The sequence below is a fragment of the Dromaius novaehollandiae genome, chromosome W (genome assembly GCF_036370855.1).
Source record: "Dromaius novaehollandiae isolate bDroNov1 chromosome W, bDroNov1.hap1, whole genome shotgun sequence".
Taxonomy (NCBI): Eukaryota; Metazoa; Chordata; class Aves; order Casuariiformes; family Dromaiidae; genus Dromaius; species Dromaius novaehollandiae.
The window spans coordinates 34,643,382-34,662,339 of record NC_088130.1 but is presented as its reverse complement, the minus strand read 5'-3'; the positions used below and the strand labels follow the sequence as shown (position 1 = coordinate 34,662,339).

Below are 18,958 nucleotides of genomic sequence, written 5' to 3'. Positions count from 1 at the left end.
TAGTTGCACATCAGGGGAAATTGGAAGTCATTGGAGAGCAATACATGTTTTCTGGAATTGCTTTAGTCCGTTTCAGTAACCTGTCAGAAGCTTCGGAAGGCTACCCAGACAAATTACTGCTTGCTAACACTCCCAAACTCCTGATGAGGAGAAAGTTCCTACAGAAACATAGGCAAATGAAAAATCTGAACCTCTGTCGGTCTTCATGAAGGAAAGAAGCCTAATATGAACCTACTGCAAATCCAAAGATTTTAAGGTCATATTTTCTTGGGGAGGAAGGGGGACAAGCAATGCTGATTTATACTGAACAAGAATCTTGCCTTGAAAGTTTAAAGCTAAGAAAAGAAAGCACCTATACAGTAGAACGCTTTTGCCACTGTGTGCAGCTAAAGTTGAATACAATTCCCCAGCTCCAGTCAAAGCTGATATAAATCATTATAGTTTGCTCGTTCCCTACCCTAGCTGAGGTTTTAACTTTCCTATTGTGAGTTGAAAGAGTATTAATGGCACCTGGCTCCTTCCCCTCATGCTCTGAGAAAACATTCCAGAAAGCACATAATGCAACATTCACAGTCTCCAAGCTGTCATTTGGATCTCCCCTGTTTAACAGAAAGGCGAAAACTATAGTAGTCCAAAAGACTTGGGGATGCTGTTCAAATTGGTTAAAGTGCTTTGAATAACAGAAGTTACCTTAGATTCTATACCTTAATGGATTACATATGCACATCAGATTACAACTAACATACAGCTGTTGAAATTTAGGTGCATGTGTGAGATAGAACTATTGCATTGGCCCCTGCGGAGAAGATGGATTAATGCTGGTTTTCAGCTGAAGAAGATTAGGCGTCTGTGCATAGACTGGGAATAGAGTAATGCTATTGTCTTTGCAGATGAAATAGCTTTTAGTGAGGGGGGCCTTCCCCTCTTGTCTAAAGGAGGAAAGAGGGCTAGGTTTAGAGATATATTCTGGAGGAGTTCACCTGGAAATTCCTCTCTTCATCATAAAAAAAAAAAGGCAAATAGTTAGCTCTATTATATTATTTAACATCTGCTTTGTACGCTGTCAATTTTCTGACTTGCTGCAATGCTTACTGCTTCTTTGCTGTGCATCACTACAGTTAATTAGACTTTTTCCTCTCACTATTGCAATGGTATAGATGTGTCCTAGTGGTGTAAATCGTGGGCAAGCACTAATTAGACTTGGATAAAAAATACCTATGGGACAGTATTATCCTGCTTAAAATGCTGGAAATACTGAAAGTATTGGCACTGTGCACAAAGAGATGGATTAAAAAAAAAAAAGCTTAAGAGTACATATATTCTTGTAATATCTTGGCTATGACAAGCTTGGAACATAGCTACAAATGCCTTATTCTAAAAAAAGTAGTCATTGAGGATCTCAAAATTTGTCTTCAAAAGGTCTTCTAAGGCCCTGTGCAGGCTTAACTCCTAAGCAGTAGGTGTTGCACATTGTCCATGCCTGTTGGATTCAAGCCAGAGCTACTGTTACCAATTTAAAGGAAGGTAGAGGGTAGAGCACTTGACCAGACAGCCTTCCTCCTCCTGGATGCTGGAGGCATCAAATTCAATTCCACTTCTTTCACTGAAGGTGAAACCTGATCTGCCTCTGGTTAGTTTTGCCCCCTGTTCTTTATATGTCAGCACAGCATCAGCATAGGTTGGATGGTAGATATTATGGGACATACTATTGCAATGAAAATATCAGTACATTGACTAAAAAAAGAAATTTCAAACCTATTTCTCCTTCAGAACAGATTTTTTTGTTTTCTGAAGGAAAGAGACTATACACACTTTGGTTTTAAATTCCACTGACAAAAGTGCTTGAGTTGATCAAAATGTTTTCCTTTGTTGCAGATACTGGAGACCAGAGACTAGACTGGTAAAATCATGCCATATTCAATTAATAGCTAGAACTGCCTGTTATTTTTCTGTTAAGCTGTTTGTCTCTAAAATTGCTGAATGTTGGGGCTGTGGAGGCTGAAGAATTCAAGTGTGAAACAGTGATGTTCCAAAAATGGAAGCTGCTATGTATTTTTTATGGCAAAACCCTTTTCAGAAAAAAAGTCCTCCCTGGCAAAGGTTCAAAGGTGTCGCTTACCTGAAAGTTACCAAAACAGCTCCCCCCTGGCAAGGTGACGTAACTCACGAACGGGGGGCCCAGGGAGCTCAGCGACTCGTACACCACAGTGCCTTCGCTCGGAAATACGGCCTTCTGCTTCTGCTTGCTCTCCCAGAACTCCTGCAATATTGCGACAACATTCACTGTCAAAGATACAAAAAAAGATGAATGAGGAAAGAGTACAGGCCTTTGATCTTGATTTACTGTCTTCTGTGTTGAACAAGAAATGCAGACGTATGAGTTAGCTTGATACATTAAGTCATCATTGGCATTAAAACTTGTATAATTGTCCCTGTTGGTGTTAAAATGTGTTCCAACTGCACAGTAGCAGACTGAGAACCTTCCGGGATTACAGGCTGCTGCTGATTGTCCGTTGCTGGTAAATAATGCTGTCTTTTTAAGTCGATGTGTTGGAGCCCTGATTCAATAGGTGGAAGAGGAGCAACTCACTTTCAGATAAGAGAAAATGTTATATTCTAATTTCTCTTCACCCATTCTGAAAAGAATCCTATCTACCCAGAAGAAGCAGCTGAATTTCAATATGAAACTTCATGCAGTGTCTGGGCAAAAAGTGTTGTATAGTGTGGCAGCAATAGTTGCAGGCTAATGTGAAAATGGAAATATGGATGTCATGACTATTGCCTTGGTGCTCTGAAGTTTTGAACTTTGGGGTGGAGTTTTCTAAGTAGGTATTTTGTTTGGACTCAGAAGGGATTGTTTACTTTGTTCATCTAGACACTTTTGCAAAGCCATTCATGTTATATCTTAGATCTAATATTTTCCTATGAAATGAGTACCGAAGAAATAGCACAATACGGATGCTGTTTTTACCTTTGTCAAAGCTGTTGTCGTTATTTGCTTTGGACCTTGCCAGAAACACCAGTCTACCCCAAAGAATAACTGTGTTGGACATTTGCCATAAAAATACATGCTGTTGTCAGTATTACTCTCTCACTTAAAATTAAAATTTAGAAGATGGGAAATAAAGACTTTACTCTGGACCTTGCAGTGTGGTATGGATTAGTCCTAGACAACAGCATGGATCTTTCAGGGTATTGATACCAGTATAGTATCCTAATGATACCAGGTATTAACTACTTGGGCAGGCATCAGTGGGATTCAGAGGATATGTGAGAGTAGAGATCATTCCCTTTCCGCAGTCAGGCTGAGCTTGTTAATGGGGAGAAATGGGAAAAGGGATCCATCTCCTCACAGCTTCACCCTGGTGATAGCTCATGTGCAGCATGTGCATGGGGCATCGCCCCGTTCCCTGCAGCATGGGCCACATGGTCTCCAGATATTGCCTTCTCCTCAATCTTTACTTAATCCAGCTCCACTAGTCTTGCATGTGATGCAGCTTTTCTTGGGCATTCAGCCAGGGAAAGGGTAGGGACAAGGAGCATGGCCGGCACTAGCCACCGCCTCCCGCGCGCTCAAACCGTGAGGACGAGCAAGCAGCATGGCCGAGCTCTGGGGAAGCGAGGGAGAAGAGCGGCAGCGTTTGCAGTGCGCTGCTCTCTGCTGTGCGGGTGCTGTGCTGGTGCTGGCACCTACCAGTCCCGGCATTTGGGTGTTTGAAGCTGCACAGCTGTCATGGCATTCAAATATTGTGCTGACCTAAAGAAGAGAGCTACCTGAATAAAAGTATTTCTAACAGGAAATACTGGCATAAATATCTGTCAGGGTGCAGCTGAGCTTTGAAAAAAACTGAAATACAGTAAAAGTCTTACCACAGAGATTGACCGCTGCTTTTCTGAGTTACAGTTTATTCCCCTCTTGAGACTGTCAGAGCTTGTTAGCTGAAGGAGCTGTTCTGTCTGCTACTTATTTCTGAAATTCAGTGCTTGGCAATCCAGAAAAATTAAGCAATTATCTGGAATTGGTGACCCAGTTTTTACACTCAGGAAGCACAGTTAGTCTCTTATTATGAACTATGAGTAATAATGAACGTCGGAGAAAAATTGGACTTTTAGCCAGGGTAACTCCTAACAAAACAGACCCCATAAGATAATTCACCCTGATGAAAAAGTATTTCAGAAACCAGTTCTCTCTGTCTGAGAGTTTCTCTCTGATGTAAATGCCTGGGTGTCTTTTATTAGACCTCTGCTCCACAGAGCATGCACATATGTATTGGATAACAATCTAGTCTAAAACCCATTAAGTGAAAGCTGAAATTAGGCATAAATTTTATGAATGTCAAATATTCAAGCTTTAAACTTGACAATTCAGTAGAAGCTGCCACTTCAATAAAGAAATGGCATTGATGAAATTCAGTCCTGTATTGAAAAGGTCAGAGCTAGGGCAAAAAGAAGTTGGCTTGAAATAGATCAAAATAAAAATGAGCAACATCAAGAACACCACGGGTTTAAGATGGTGCCGTAAAGTAATTTGGCCTTTTAAAGAACTGTCAAAGAGTTCAGTCATTAGAAACAACAATCCAGTGTGTACCAGAATAAATGTTTAAAAAACACATGAATTGATCTGAGCCGCATCATCAGGTTGAATATTCCGCAGCTGATGGATCGGTGCCACAGTTGCCTGCTCTATTGAAAGAGCTGAGTGTTTTAGCAACATCCAGGCTGCAATTTGCAAAGCAGCAGAAAGAAATCCCAGGACTTGGATTTTGTGGGGGCAAGGGAGAAGTAGAACTACCCACAAACGCAGTGATTTTGCTTATTAAGAGGAAATGATAGTGGTCCATACAACAAACACCTGGTATTAAAACTGTTTAATTGCCACAATAGTAACAGCTAGCCTTCTAAAATAGTTCACGTGTGTGAGATCCTTGTTTCTTATTTTTCTTTAGTTGTATAGCAGTTGAAAGAGTTCAGAATGTTAAATGTCGGTTTTTATTTCCATTCTCATTCCAGAGTACTCTTGAAGGTAATTCAGCATTTGGACAGCCTGCCTTTCTCTGCTTGTCTGAGAATTTCCGCTGGAGCTCCTCTTGCTCTACAAACTAATATCTGCAAGAATTTTTAACTGCTCCAAAGAGGTACCTTTTTTGGCAATGCACTAAAAAAAGGATAACACCTCTCCTTTTGGTGAAATCCAGAAATGTGCTTTTGGCTGTCACAACCTATACAGCCAAAGAAATATTTTACCAAGGAACAACTAAGCAATGAGTGGCCATTACAAGTTAAACTAATATGACACACAGTTAAAAAGTAGCTGAGCCTGAGACTTGTGTTTGGATTAGAATTGTTGGCTGTGAAGTGGGGTTCATATGCATAGGAAGCCCGATGCTCCAGCTGGCGATCTCTGTAAAAGCTGTGGAAATCCACCTTATTTACAGGAGCCTGATTTTGCACAGAAGTGGATGGGGAACATCCATAAAACCTGGCTCAACTGTGGGGATGGTAACATCCATCTGGGAAGTATTTGGTGGTGGGTATGGTGGTAATGTCTTAAGACACTGCAGCAGTTTTTGCTGTGATTTTTCAACCCCAGCCAAAGTTGGAACCTCAAAAGGCTGATGTACGCAAAATTGTATCGGGTTAACTAATGGTAGGACTGAAACTGTGGCCATAGTGTTAGCTTTTAGTTAAGCCAAACAATGGTATGTGAGAATGCTTTTATGTTGATTTTAATTTCACTTACAGCAGTTTAACTTGTATCCGTACGCTTGCTGTCATGAGGTTAAAATAGCGTAGCAATTTTAAAAAGATTAACTAACTAAATTAAACTAAACTAAACTAGTAGGAGCTCTGTATATAAACATGCCTTAAATGCTTCATCCTCAAGTATTCATATGTTAAACATGCTATGAGTCCTAAGTATTGTCTACTAAAAAATCAGCTTAATTTTATAAAAATGTATGCCTGACAACCATTAATTTAAATATTTTTGTTATATATTATGTATATTTGTAGTAACTTAAGAAGACATGAAAGATGTAGTCAGGTGTGCAACTAGTTAATTACTTATCCTGAGACACTACTGTGATTACTTATGTTTTATTAAGATCTCTCAATATTCATTTATCCTATAAGAATTTCATTCTTTAGCTTCATTTTTAAGCACTCCAGGTGGAATGTTGTTTGGTCAGATGCTATGTATTAGTATTTTGCATCCAACTGGTTTGGAGTATAATAATGCACTGCACTAGTCATGAGGATTTTGAGAAGTCAGTAGTTATATGTAAATGAAACAGCAAGATTTGCTTTTACTTGAGAGGTTTAACTGAGTAAATAGAGCGTTACAATTTACATCTCATTTTGAAAGGCCACTCTCTTCTAATTGCTTTTTGTGTTTTGGAAGATGCCTATAAAACTGTCAAAGCTTTTAAAATAATGACTGTAGTATTTATATGTATTGATAACTACTTTTCTTGAGAATTTAATTATCTGCACTTTAAGAATTCTTGTTCTATATATGGTGAATTGCAGAATCAGTTAACTATATCGGTTTTATTGAAGTCCCCTTGAACTTCAACTAGACAATACTTCATCCAAATACTGCATATGTGCTCCCTCCCTACCTAACCAGACTTTTTAAGTTAGAGGTTTATAGTAGTGCAAGTATGATCAGGTTCAAGGGCAAGAATTTCATATATGCTTTTTCTTTAAATTTTTTTCCATCTGTGAGTGTTAAGGGTTTCACCATAGTCTGTTTGATGTTGGTTGTAATGTCTAGCTATGAGGTGGGAAGATTATCTTTTAGTGTAGATTTCTCTGCTTTGTTTTTTAATCAACTGGAAAAGCATCCCAGATGGCCAGGAGTTGAGCACCGTACCTGGTGAAGCTGTCGTATGCTGCAAATCCTGGTAGCCTCTTTGAAGCGCCCCTCGTCTGCGAGGGTCGTATATCTGGAGCAGGCTGCTTGGAAACTTTGAGCTCTGCAGAGCAGAAACGCACAGGTAGTTCTGCTACGCTTACCCTGAACGAACCTTGAGCTCTTTTCAGTGTTCAAAAACATTATTTTATGTCAACTGGATTTGGAAGTAGATTTCTCACCTTTGATAGGAAGTGCCTTCCCTCTGCTCATGGAAGTGGGTCAAATTACTTGTCATTGCAAGTGGGAAACAAAACTCCCAGAAATCAATTATGTCCATAGGTTTGTGTTCCACTGATGTCAGAAAAGAAGAAGGTTCCAAACTTACGGAGTTACTGTTAAAAATACTGTCTAGGCCTTTACCCCAAGCAAGGCAAACAAACAAGACCAAAACCAGGAGGATGCCCAAGCACAGCGGGGCGGTGAGGCTGAGACTGGCAAGGCTAATGGGAGCGGGAGCCAAGTGAGTCTCTCAGGGAAGCGGAATGGAGTCGTATCCCTGACAACATTTTGCTGTCAAGAGAGTAGAATATAAAGAGCACACACAAGATAACCACCTACTTTGTCATTTTTAAACTTAAAACAACCTTTTCTAAGAATCCTTTTAATTGCCTTGATAGAGTTAATTTAATACCTGAATGCAAAGAAAAATACAAGCTTTCTGAGTTAAAGAAATATCTAATATGAAATATATTAAAGAAGATTCTTTAGTGAAAGGCTAGTAAAGTTGTCTTATATCTCTTAAATCAAGCTGTGGCACGTAATCAGTAAAACCATATCATTTAAACAAAGTTCATAAGTTACAAGTGCACTCTCCTGCAGCTGTATCCTATTATGGCTTGTAACTTAACACACTTATCTTAGGGAAGCTGTTAAAATTGGGTTCAGGCTAACAAACAGATGTTGTTTAAACCTGTACAAAAAAGGTCAGCAATTTAGGTGGAAACCAGCAGGTTTTTAATGGAAGGTTCATATCTTCTCTTTGGATTAGTTTTGCATATTTTAAAATGAATAAGTAAATGCAAATACGCATGCAGAAAAAGAACTTTATTGCAAATGTGAGTAGGTAATACTAATTAATTTTTCCATGACCTTATCATGTGTTCATAAGCTGTTATATATTAGCACATTAGTAGTGATTTCATTAGGATATACCAGTCCCCATGCTATAGTTTCTATTCTCCATGTGTAATTTAAGCTATGTAGTGTAGTACAAATAAGAACAAGCCCAAAATCTCCACTAAGGCAGAACAAAACCAAGCATACAGTAAACACAATATTATCATGTAGCAGGTACTGGGGCACCAACAGTATGCTGAGGATTTCAGGGGGCTTTTCCCTTCTCCACAATAGCTAGTTGCCTGCTTGGACTGATCCGGATTTCTTTACGCTTGGAATTTCTGTGGAAATACATAGGCTAATGTATCCTCTGGTACAGAAATGTCTATGGGGAGTGTGTAGGAATGAAGGTACCATGTGTCCTTTTCTCATTGAGCACTTGTCAATCAGAGCCATGGGTCTGCACCAAGTAACTATAAAACTCTTCTCAGTGAACTACTTGGTAGACGGTGAATATTTGGAATGCACCCAGTGCATCTGCACAAAAAGGTACAAGCATCCAAGGCTTAAATAACTGTGTGCAGTATAGAGAATTTATTGATAAATGGTGAAATTTCTGATACAGTTCTGGAGTTCTTACTTGTTTCTCCTTTTCACTTGCAGTATCAGACAAAAGAATATCATCATAGGCATGGTCCAGTACTCAGTAAGACATGTGAAAGGAACGATTTGTAAAAGCCAAGCAAAGGTAACTCAACGTAGACCAAACAGATCTCTGAATAAACCTCTCAGTAAGCCCAAGTAGGCCAAGGCAAACTATTGATCAGAAATCCCATGCTAGATGATCTTGTCTAAAACTCTTAAAAGGGGCAGACCAAGACATCACTTCAGGAAGAAAAGATCATCTGATTGACAGGTGAGACTCTGCTGGTGAAAAGCAACATCATCAATTTGACACTGAATACATTACACCCAACACTGATTGGCAGTTCCTAAAAGGCTTCAAAGATTTTGGAATACAGCAACAACAAAAAGGAAAGAAATCAGCTGGACAGCCTCCTCAAGAGTCATTTGTCTCGAGTATGTCATGAAATAAAGGAAGAAGGAAGACAGAAGACGTTGGAGGTAAGCAGATGAGAAAATGATGTAGGTTTGGAAAGTTTTCTGAAGCATTGGTGTACTTTTGTAAGCTAGCTGCTTAATAGGCAAGGAGGTTAGCTAGAAGAGTCAGGGGGCTCAGGTGCAACAAAAGGGAAGGAAGGGTAATAACCAAATATGGTTTACTAGCACCTTAATCTCTCGAGCTTGGAATGAGGCAAGAAGCCCTCCCCTACAATGTTTTGAGTTGAATAAGAAGTTTATATCACCTGTAACAAAATAAGGAAGAGTACTGTCTGCTAGAATTAGGCATTTTCAAGATACTGCTGTCAAAACAACTGTTAACCAGCCAAGCAGCTTAGTGTAAGGTTTACATTCCTATTTAACAATATTTGGGAAAAATTAGGAGAACTCTAATACAGTTTCAGTATCTAAAAAGAGCTATACAGAATTGTAGAATCGTTAGTTATGTAATAAAAAATCAGAAGTATTACTGAAATCAGGCAATATGTTTTCCACAGAATACAGTAATCTAGTAAGGAAAAGAGAGTGGTTTGTTTGTTAAAACTTAATCTTGTAATATTTCTCCAAGACATCTGACTTCCTATTGCTACACTGCATTGAATTTAAAAGCTTGCATTACACAGAACTAGCAGGGTACACAATAAATAAAGATTGGCTCACTGACAAATCTCATTCAATGGTTAATGCAGAGATATAAATGAGCTGGGCTGATTCTACTGCAAAACCATAGGGATGTGCTCATAGTCTATCTCTTTTTTTAAATAAAAAACAAGTAGCAGCCTATTGCTGACATAAAATTTTTGCTGGTAACATGTGCAGATGAAACATAGTTTGTCAGTGCCAGTAATAAACGAAGATGCATTGCAGTTATACTGATCTGAAATCACTAGGCTAAATGTTCACAAATCAACTAACTATAAAGCAATTCAGCTAGGAACCATGAATTCAAGTCAGGGGATAAAAAAACCTATGTGGAAGTACTTAGGTTTCTTTGAGATATATGATAATATATATGAGATCCTAGGGCATGTTCTAGCCTTGAAGCAAAGGTATAATAATATACAGTGGTTAAAAACTAAAATTCAACAAATTCAGTCTTGAAAAAAAGGTGGTGTACTCCAACTGAGATATTAAACTTGGGAACAGTTTACCAGACATAGGAATCGATTCATGGTTGCCTGGAGTCTTTACATTGACATTACCTTGCATTTTAAATTTAGATTTGTGGTAAAATCTTCAGGCTGTGTATGGAGAAGGAAAAGGAGTCCCCCCTTTGATTCTTCTTCTACTTTTGTTTTTCACCTACTTGTCATAGACTCCATCAATCCCAGGAGCCTTGCTATGCTTTTGAGATTGTACAGAGGTGATAATCACAGCCAAATAACAAGCTTTTTAGCTTCAGCTGTTTTCCTAGAAGACTCAGAAAGAACTTTTCTCCAGCAATATAAGTGATTACTTAATGCTTTCGATTGTTTATCGTCTCTTGCATCTGAAGTGGAGACTAGCTGTAGCAGAAAACAGGACGGGAGATGTGCTGGATCGGTAGTCAGTTGTAGTACTGGGTTGATATGGATGTAGCCTGCTCAGAGTCACTTCAGCTCAGAGTCAGAAGGGAAATCCTCCTGCCTCCCCCATGCCCTGCAGCCAGCAGGGGTGCTGAGGGATGCTGCAGCATATTTGCCTTGTTAGATCCAAGACTCTTGGCTCTAGACACTTCCCACATAATGCTCTATCCTGCCTACTTGCCTGGGTCTTTCTCTCTTCTGCCTTCTGCATGTGACGTGGCTGAGGACCAAAATATTTTACTCTAAGTACTCTCCATTCTCATTATGAATATACTTTTGCTAAGACTTTCACATCTAGCATCTTGAAATAGGCAATTTCTTAAAAAAAAAACCAAAAACAAACCCCCCCTCATGCATGAACAATAAACCCCTCAAAGAAACCACATTTCTTTGGCAGTTTTATTATATTTCCTAGAATCATACAGTGCCTGATTCAAAGTCTTTGGGTTAACAGTCTTTGACTTCTTTGATGTTGGATTAGGACTGTAGCTAGTTACTTTTCCTGCAGCTCTAACTTACAATATTGTGTGCTATTTAATTCTCTTAGATTTTATATTACTACCTAGTATTTGGCCTAAGAACCAGAAATATCTGAGAAAAAAATTAACTAGTAAAATTAACATATATTTGAAAAAATCTTTCTGTACAGAACATCATCTGATATTAGTACATTACTTATACTGTAAGCATTTTCAGGCAGAGAGTCTACTCTGTGATTGTACAGTATTTAATGGAATTGTGTTCTGACTTACTTATATTTGGGTCTCCTACAGAGTTACTTCAATACAAAATCAGTCCTAATACTGGAAACCTCTTCTGTACTACATCTTAGAGTGGCTCTGCTCAGGCAATTCTACATTAGATAAAGGGCTTTTTCCATTTCTTCAGTTTACAAAAATAATTCACATGCAGGAAATGCAACCCCAATCTACATTTTAGCTAAAGGAGGACAATATTATGAGATATAAAAACAAGGTATCATGTCAAGTGATGCATTACATTCCCTGACAGCTGTCAGAACTATAAAAACTACCCTTTTCCACTTCAGTCTTTACTTGGACTGCTTATGAAATTCATAAGCTCAGTTTCCATCCTTGCTTGAGTATCCACATTTTCCTCAAAGAAAGAACATTAAAAAAAAAAAAAAAGGCAGTAGTCAGAATACACCAGTTTATCATAGTACATATGGAGAAGGGGAATGAATTCAATTTTCACAGGAGAAAGAATTTAATTACATAGTAATTTACTCTCTCATTCCTCCCCTGCTGTCAGGGCCCTTGTTTCCTCCTGCCAGGGCACAGGTCAGACCTGCTCTGGGCTGAATCCGGGTTGCGTGGCAGAGGATGTTATCGATATGACCCCTGCATTATCTGAGAGGGAAGCTACATAATGAACACAGCAGGGAAATGCAAAGAAGTAAACGTAACTCTTGCAGTTAAGAGAGTTGAACGCTGGGCTCCTTGTTTTGGCCTTAGTATCTTCCTCCATGCCAGCTCCTTGTCCTGTCACTTCACTGCCATGTCTCCTTTGTTTTATTGGTTCATTATTAGAGCCTTGTATCCTCATTCTAGCTCCCATACCCAGTCCTTCTCATCTAAACTCTCCACCCAGCCTCGGCTCCTTAGTGCAATCCTAGAGCTGGTCTTTTTGCCCATCCTTCTCTCCCCGGGTTGCCAGCTGTGGCCTTTTTGCAACTTGGCCATCCCAATCTGCTGTTTTCCGTCCCACTAGTTTGCACCCGGGCTGCCGTGCCTCCTGCCTGAGGCTGCCGGGCGGGCTCCTATAGCCTCTGCAATAAATCGCGCGCTTCTGCCCCTCCGCGTCCCTGGGCCCCGCACGCAGGTCTGGCCATGCCCAGATGCGAGGGCCAGTGCAGTTGCCAGCGGGCCTCGCTGCAGCCCCGAGATGCTGCTGAAGGCCCAGCTCCTCGGCGCATGTGCGTGATAATTAGGCAAAGGACTTTCACGTCTAGGGATCGCCTCCACAGAGCGTGCGCAAACTGGGATTTTTTTCAAATCGGAAATGCGGGTAGGGATTTCTGGTAGCTTCAAAAAAAAAATCACATCTTTTACTCAGAAGGGCACTTCTGCTGGTAAAGTTACAGCTTTTCAGAGGAAAAGAGAGACATTTTGTTAATTCAGGCAAAAACTGTTTTCTACCTAGTGTTGGCCAAAAGTTCCAGCGTGGAACGTAACCAGTTCAAATATGCAGGCTCAGCACAGAGACTAAGGAGGAACTCCTGATAGGCAGGGCTACTGCCTCTGCTATCTATTTGATCTACTAACAGGATGACCTGGTAAAGGAAAACCATCTTTCCCACTCCATGTGCTTTTGCAAGGACTAACTACAGATAGAGGCAAAGTTTTGTATGATGGGGAGGGGCTGGGAGAAATGAAAGAGCCCTGTGGTCCTGTCGCCCGTGCGCCCAGCCCTGCATCTATCCACAATCCTGTCGTCTCTCCTTCCTTCTGGCGAGGCGATGTTGCCCCAGGAGGAGCAGCGCGGCAGCGTTCAGCACCCGCTGCGTTTGCTCCCGCAGCCTGCGCCTGGGGAGGCAGGGACCTTTGGAACGGCTGGCCCTGCCTGCTGCGGCCCTTCCCGGAGAGCGCGTCCCGCATCAGTCGGCAGCGCTCGCCTGGTCGCAGCAGGAACGAGGACTGTGTGCAGTGTCAAGCGTGGCAAACGTTTGCCCAGAGGTGGTTGTCTTTTCTCCTCCTGGCAAAATTCAGTTCTGCCTATGCACTGAGTTGCGTCAGAGTGTGAGAAGAGGTAGCTATCGGGGCAGCGGTGTGGTCACTGGATGTGTTTTTGTTCTTATCTGGCTGTTTCTTATAAAGGCTGAAACTAATGTGTTTGTAAAAGCTGTGGACATGCTCTTACAGAGAAACATATGACATTATCTTCTTTCCACAGTTTAATCCCTGCTCACATTGTTTAAACTCTATTAAGAATCAGATGACATGGGACAACACTACCTAAATCTTTTGGACTTAACTTTGTGTTGAAGATAAAGAGAATGGATATAAACTTTCATCTGACTTTATAGACCAAGGCACTGTGAACTTCTGCCACCAGTTCGGATTGGTGGCATACACTCGCAGCGGTAATAAGCTCACGTAGGTTACTTCTATATTAGAATGCATTTGAAGTTCTTTTTTTGCCTTTGAAAACCTAAAGAAAAATGTTACTCCAACCCATTTACACTTTTCTTTCATTTTAATCGTCTCTCCCACCCTGAGATCTGTGGGTGGTCACAAACGTGTTGTCCAAGCAGCTTGTGCATACACTTCCAATAAAAACCTTGTCAGTAGATCTGCAGGAACTGGTTACCAAGGGTAACTTATAAAAGGGAATGCCCTTCTTCCTCCCTCTTCCCTCCCCCCCCCCCCCCCGGCTCAAATTCTGCGCTCCTGTGATGTGTGTACATTTGCAGGCTTCCCTGCAAGGTCCCAAGACTGCGATGCTAACGCAGCTCTATCCAGCAGCATAAAAATCTCCTGCTGGGTGGGCTGAGAAACAGATGTCCAGCTTAGTTTCATGAAGGATCCTAATACCATAGTCATGTGACAGTAGCATCTTCCCACATGAATATTCCTACTCATTTCCAAGGAACTGCTTGTGCAGTCTCCCAGTTTTCAGTGTGAATAAGAGTGTGGGAATTTGGTGAATAGAGAAGTTTAATACAGAACTATGCAGGCATTTCCCCCAGGTCCTTTAGTAGCCAGGTGCTTAAAGTCATTTCTCTCATAGCAATTTAGAAGGAAACAGTTGATTGCACGAGACTGATTTTATTAACTCTAATGTAGCTGTTGACAAATGAATGAAGTAGAGATTAAATAAATGCCTCTGCATTTTGCCTTTGGGCCACAATAGATTACAATTAGATTTGAATGTGAAGAATAAAGGTCCTAAAAATCAAATGTTATCCCAGCTTTGTCTGCACACCACACAACTGATCAGTTTCGACTGAAATGACACCTAGCAAACTCCCAAATTTAACAGTCAAAAAGCTGAGGTAGAACTGGATTTGGGGACACAAAATTAAGTGATCCCATTCACTATTGGAGGAAACTGTAAAAATAAGTAAATGGAAGTAAAATATTGTTTTGTTGACTTTATTGATTGTATGCTTTTAATTTCTCTTCCAGCCACTGGCATGTGAAATCTATGGGACTGTGGGTGAGTCTTGTAAAACTTAACTAATTAATTAGCACTTCATTTCATGCATAGTTCTGCTGAAATCATAAAGCCATATTCAAATACCCTTGTTTCCATGATCTGGTTTGAGGCCATTTGTTTCATAGGATGCATCAGACCAGTTTATTATGCAGCACTTACTTGCTCAAAAGCATTTCAGAACTAATGATGTTTCACAAGCGATAGTTACATGCGGCTTGTAAAATGAGGGAAAATGTACCGAACACCTATATGAACAGTTTACCAAAACTGTATTAAAAAAAAAAAAAGTGCATTTTATCCACAAGTCTGATAGGAGAAAAGAATCATATTCCAAGTACTTGCAGGAAAACCTTTTGTGCTTAGGTAGCATATTGCACTGCATCTGTCTACACAGAAGCATAAAGATTTTAATATTTTACACGTAGAGTTTTACAGAAATGTTAGTTAAAATGTGCAATTTAATAGGACAAACTAATTACCAGAGAAAGGAAGTGACATACATAAAATTTTCCGTGAATGTTAGACAGTAAAGATCTTACCACAAGATCAGTATGTTACTAAATTCAATTAAGTATGCTGTGAAAAAGTTCTGAATCGATCTTCTGAAACACAGTTAAAAGCTAACCAATGACAGCATCTTAGATACATCGAATTAAAATAGTATTATAGTTTGTCATACACATGCAAATACAAGCAGATTAATTACTTTTATTTTATCATGCCTGGACTGTAACAGAAATTTGAATTAAACACAGTAATTGAATTGTTAGAGAAGTCAGATATTTGTCTTTGGTACTTACAATCTTTAAATACCAGGGCAGGGTCTCTGTGAGGAAGAACTTGGGCGACTATATGTTGCAGAGACTCCAAGGTTCTGTCCATCTCAGGTCTGCGTTTCCAGACAGCATTCACCAACTGTCCTCATGCCTGAAGTAGTCCAGTCCTGTACTGAATTTTTGCAGTTCATTGATGCACTGGATTCCTAAAGCATCTCCCCACATCTGCCAATCAGGCATTGCCCAGACCCGAAGGCCCTTGAGGGGGTCCACCTCCCCGGTCGCTTATCTTTGTTGTACGCGGAGCTAATTAGCTGTAAAGGCAGCCTGACAGGCTCATTCCTACCGCTTCCTCCTGTTAAACACACCCACCTACAGGCTAGGCAGAGAAGCTAATCATGTGAAAGACATTTCGTTTCCTCCACGAATTGACAATGTGCTGAAGCAAAGACAGTTCTGGTTTCTGCCAGATTGATAACGACCCCCCCCCCCCTTGCTCCCCAGTGCTCTGAAATTCTGGAAAAAGACTGAACATTTAAAGAAATACTTCATTAAGATGTGAGGTTGTTCCAAACTCCTCGCTAGCCTGTAGACACTCCTTAAAAAATGAAAACAGCAATTTAAATAAAGCATGTGCTTTTCTTCCTCTATTAAGTACATATCAGGGACAGAACTTTGATATTAATGGCAAGTAAACTGAATTAGAAAGCAAAATTAAACTACTTGTGATGTATTAACTCAGCTTGAATCTGTTTTGCTGAAATCTAGTTTCCAGTTCCATCTACTAAATTTAAGTGTATTAAAATGTCAGTAAATTAAGCTATTTATATATAAGAGATTAGGACCTGTGGGTTGTGCAAGGGTCTGAAAAGGTACTGCAGTCAACAGATACATAGATGTGCTGGCAAAAGCTTGAAGTGGAAATGCAAATATATGTCTGTTTTACAGGTGCAACATCTGCTTGTGTCCTTCAGGCTGAGTGAGGGGGTGTTTGTAACAGCCATAAGCTATATAAATCAGAGTCACTTTGCTGGTACAGAATACCTTTATTTCAGTCCCACTAAAGTCTTCCTGATTTGGAAAAAAAATCCAAAGTAAGGATGTGTTTCGTAATGACTGTACTATCTTTTTTTCCACATTCCCACACAAACACAAATGTGTACCTCAGGATGCAGCAGTTGGAAGATGTTAAACAACCCTGTACCTAAATCACTTAACATGTGCTGTTACATATGTTGAGTGTATGTGGTACAAACAATGTTTATCTGCTGCGTATTCACTTTCAAATCTTGTTCGGCTACAAACCCATTCACTCCAACTATTACCTTGTATGACTATTAAAATGACACATTTTAAACCAATTTTGTTATAAGCCACACATTCCTTGCTGCTAAATATGTGAATTTGTTAGGACTTGTCAAGAACACTATTGTCTTAACCTCTACGTTTCCCTAAGTTCACTCTAAATAAAGTAAACTTTGTTTCATATGTGGACATTCAAACAGAGTGAGTACTATGAAGTTCATTCTATGTGTAAACTTCATTGTGACCTTTGATGACTTTAGATAGTTCAGGAATTCTGCTGCTTGGAAAAAAAAAAAAGCTTAATAAAGATATATTAAGCTATAACTTTGAGGTTTAGTTCCTCCCTCGCTAACTCCAATCTCAGAAGAGTCTAGCCTGGCAGGGTAAGTGAAAATGATAACTTACAGCCATCCATTAGACTACCTTTAAAAGAGTTAATGGGTGCTTTAAAGGAACATTTTGAAAATAAACAGCATAGATTTCTACCATCCCGTCTTTTGTGATGGAGCTGAATCAATCTGAACAACCTTTGTTTATTTTTGGAACCAATTACCAAGACAGACTTCAGATTGCACACCAAAAAACCCAGTGCATACACATCTTGGGCAAAGAATGTTGTTTTTGAAATCTTGCTAAAGTGTGACTGCAAAAGCTTCTTAGCAAATAAGAACCTAGACATGTAAAAGATAATTTTTTCCCTTCATGTTTAAAATGGAAACATAGTTAAATTCACTTAGGTTGGTTTTCTACCCCTGCTAAAATCATTGACTCTAACTGTATCAGGAAACAAGCCTACATACCTTGATTTCAATCACCTACAGGTAAGGTTTAATTGAACTTCCTTACTTTTGTCAACATACTTCCATGCAACTCTGATGGTACAATGAAGCACACTTATCATCTGTTGCATCACTTCAGTGACCCACTGTGGTTATATTTAAGACCATATGTAGCTGCTAGCTGAGACTACATTTTATACTGTTCCAGCAATGAAGCAAAAATTTAAAACTTCAAAAGCAAGAGCATGCTGCAAGGCAGGATAGAGGCTATAATTCTTCAATAGGCTACAACCCAAATGAGGTATCAGGCATACCAGGAACACAGGGTGGAGCAGAACAGATACTATCAGACATATGAGCATAAAACCAAAGATCAAATTCCAAGTTCCTTATTTTCCCAGGCAACTAAAATAGATTTAAGCAGTTCAGAAAATAAGAGAATTTAAACTCTTGTCAAGTTGGTCTCCCTAAGTGCTCCATTTCACAGCCTGAGCACAGATATACTGGATGGAAGGTTAAACAAGACTGAAAAAAAAGTTTGAACTGTCGTCACTTGTTTCAGCCTTTTCAGTGCCCACAACTACTTCTCTCCTTTAAATAAATGATGTATTTTTTTAAATACAGACACTATCTTATTTTATTACTTGAAATACCTTGCTTAAAGATAAAGATGTTTGTACTACTTTAACGTCTTCCAAGGGCACAAGGAAATTACAAGGTGGAAGTCAGATTAATATTTTTGAAAACAGAAGTTCCAGATTTATCATCCTTGTTGGCATGTAAGTTATTAGATACAAAGGAACTAAACTTACTTGCAACTGCACAGGCGCATTCAAAAATCTGAGTGCTTGCCAGGTCTGCACAAAACTGTTTTTATTACCTGTCTTTCTGGGGCAAGATTTATATGTGAAAGCTTGGAGTGAAGGGGAAATAAATGAGAAGTGCTGGGTTCAAAGTATGGGTATTAACATATGGTTTGCTGGTGTCCGTACAGGTACAAGAGAGATCTTACAGCGTTAACTATTTCAGTACTAACTGCTATCAGGTTCATATATCTCTGATTTTTAATTAAACTGAAGAAGTATCTCTTTATAATGTAAGATGGCAGCATTTTAGATTTCAATTTCCTGTCCTTGCAAAAATTGGTTTTAATGTGAAAGGGAAAATTTTAAGAGGACTCTTCTTCACTGTAAAAGATTCTTAACCTACACTAACACAGTACAATCCATTTATAACTAGACTGGGAATTACTCTAGTTTA

At 39.6% G+C, this 18,958-nt stretch overlaps 1 protein-coding gene and 1 long non-coding RNA gene across 5 annotated transcripts in view; one reads left to right on the top strand and one right to left on the bottom strand.

Moving 5' to 3' along the window:
• LOC112980259 (protein limb expression 1) overlaps positions 1-15,721 on the bottom strand; it is a 38,331-nt gene extending 22,610 nt beyond the window's left edge. Inside the window, exons 1-2 of the mRNA XM_026094975.2 lie at positions 15,639-15,721; positions 2,120-2,283 (exon numbers count right to left, since the gene is read on the bottom strand). Of these exons, the coding sequence (XP_025950760.1) occupies positions 2,120-2,283; positions 15,639-15,720 (246 nt within the window). The 5' untranslated portion in view covers position 15,721. The remainder of the gene's footprint in view (positions 1-2,119; positions 2,284-15,638) is intronic.
• Positions 1-18,958, top strand: part of LOC135324411 (uncharacterized) — a 32,314-nt gene that overhangs the window by 11,021 nt on the left and 2,335 nt on the right. For 2 of the 4 annotated variants that reach the window (XR_010385790.1, XR_010385792.1), the window contains exons 4-7: positions 5,011-5,135; positions 8,636-9,097; positions 13,573-13,775; positions 14,808-15,644. This is a non-coding gene — a long non-coding RNA (uncharacterized LOC135324411). Of the gene's footprint in view, positions 1-5,010; positions 5,136-8,635; positions 9,098-13,572; positions 13,776-14,807; positions 15,645-16,562; positions 18,920-18,958 lie in introns of those variants that run through there. The other 2 variants (XR_010385791.1, XR_010385793.1) reach the window with 2 other exon arrangements.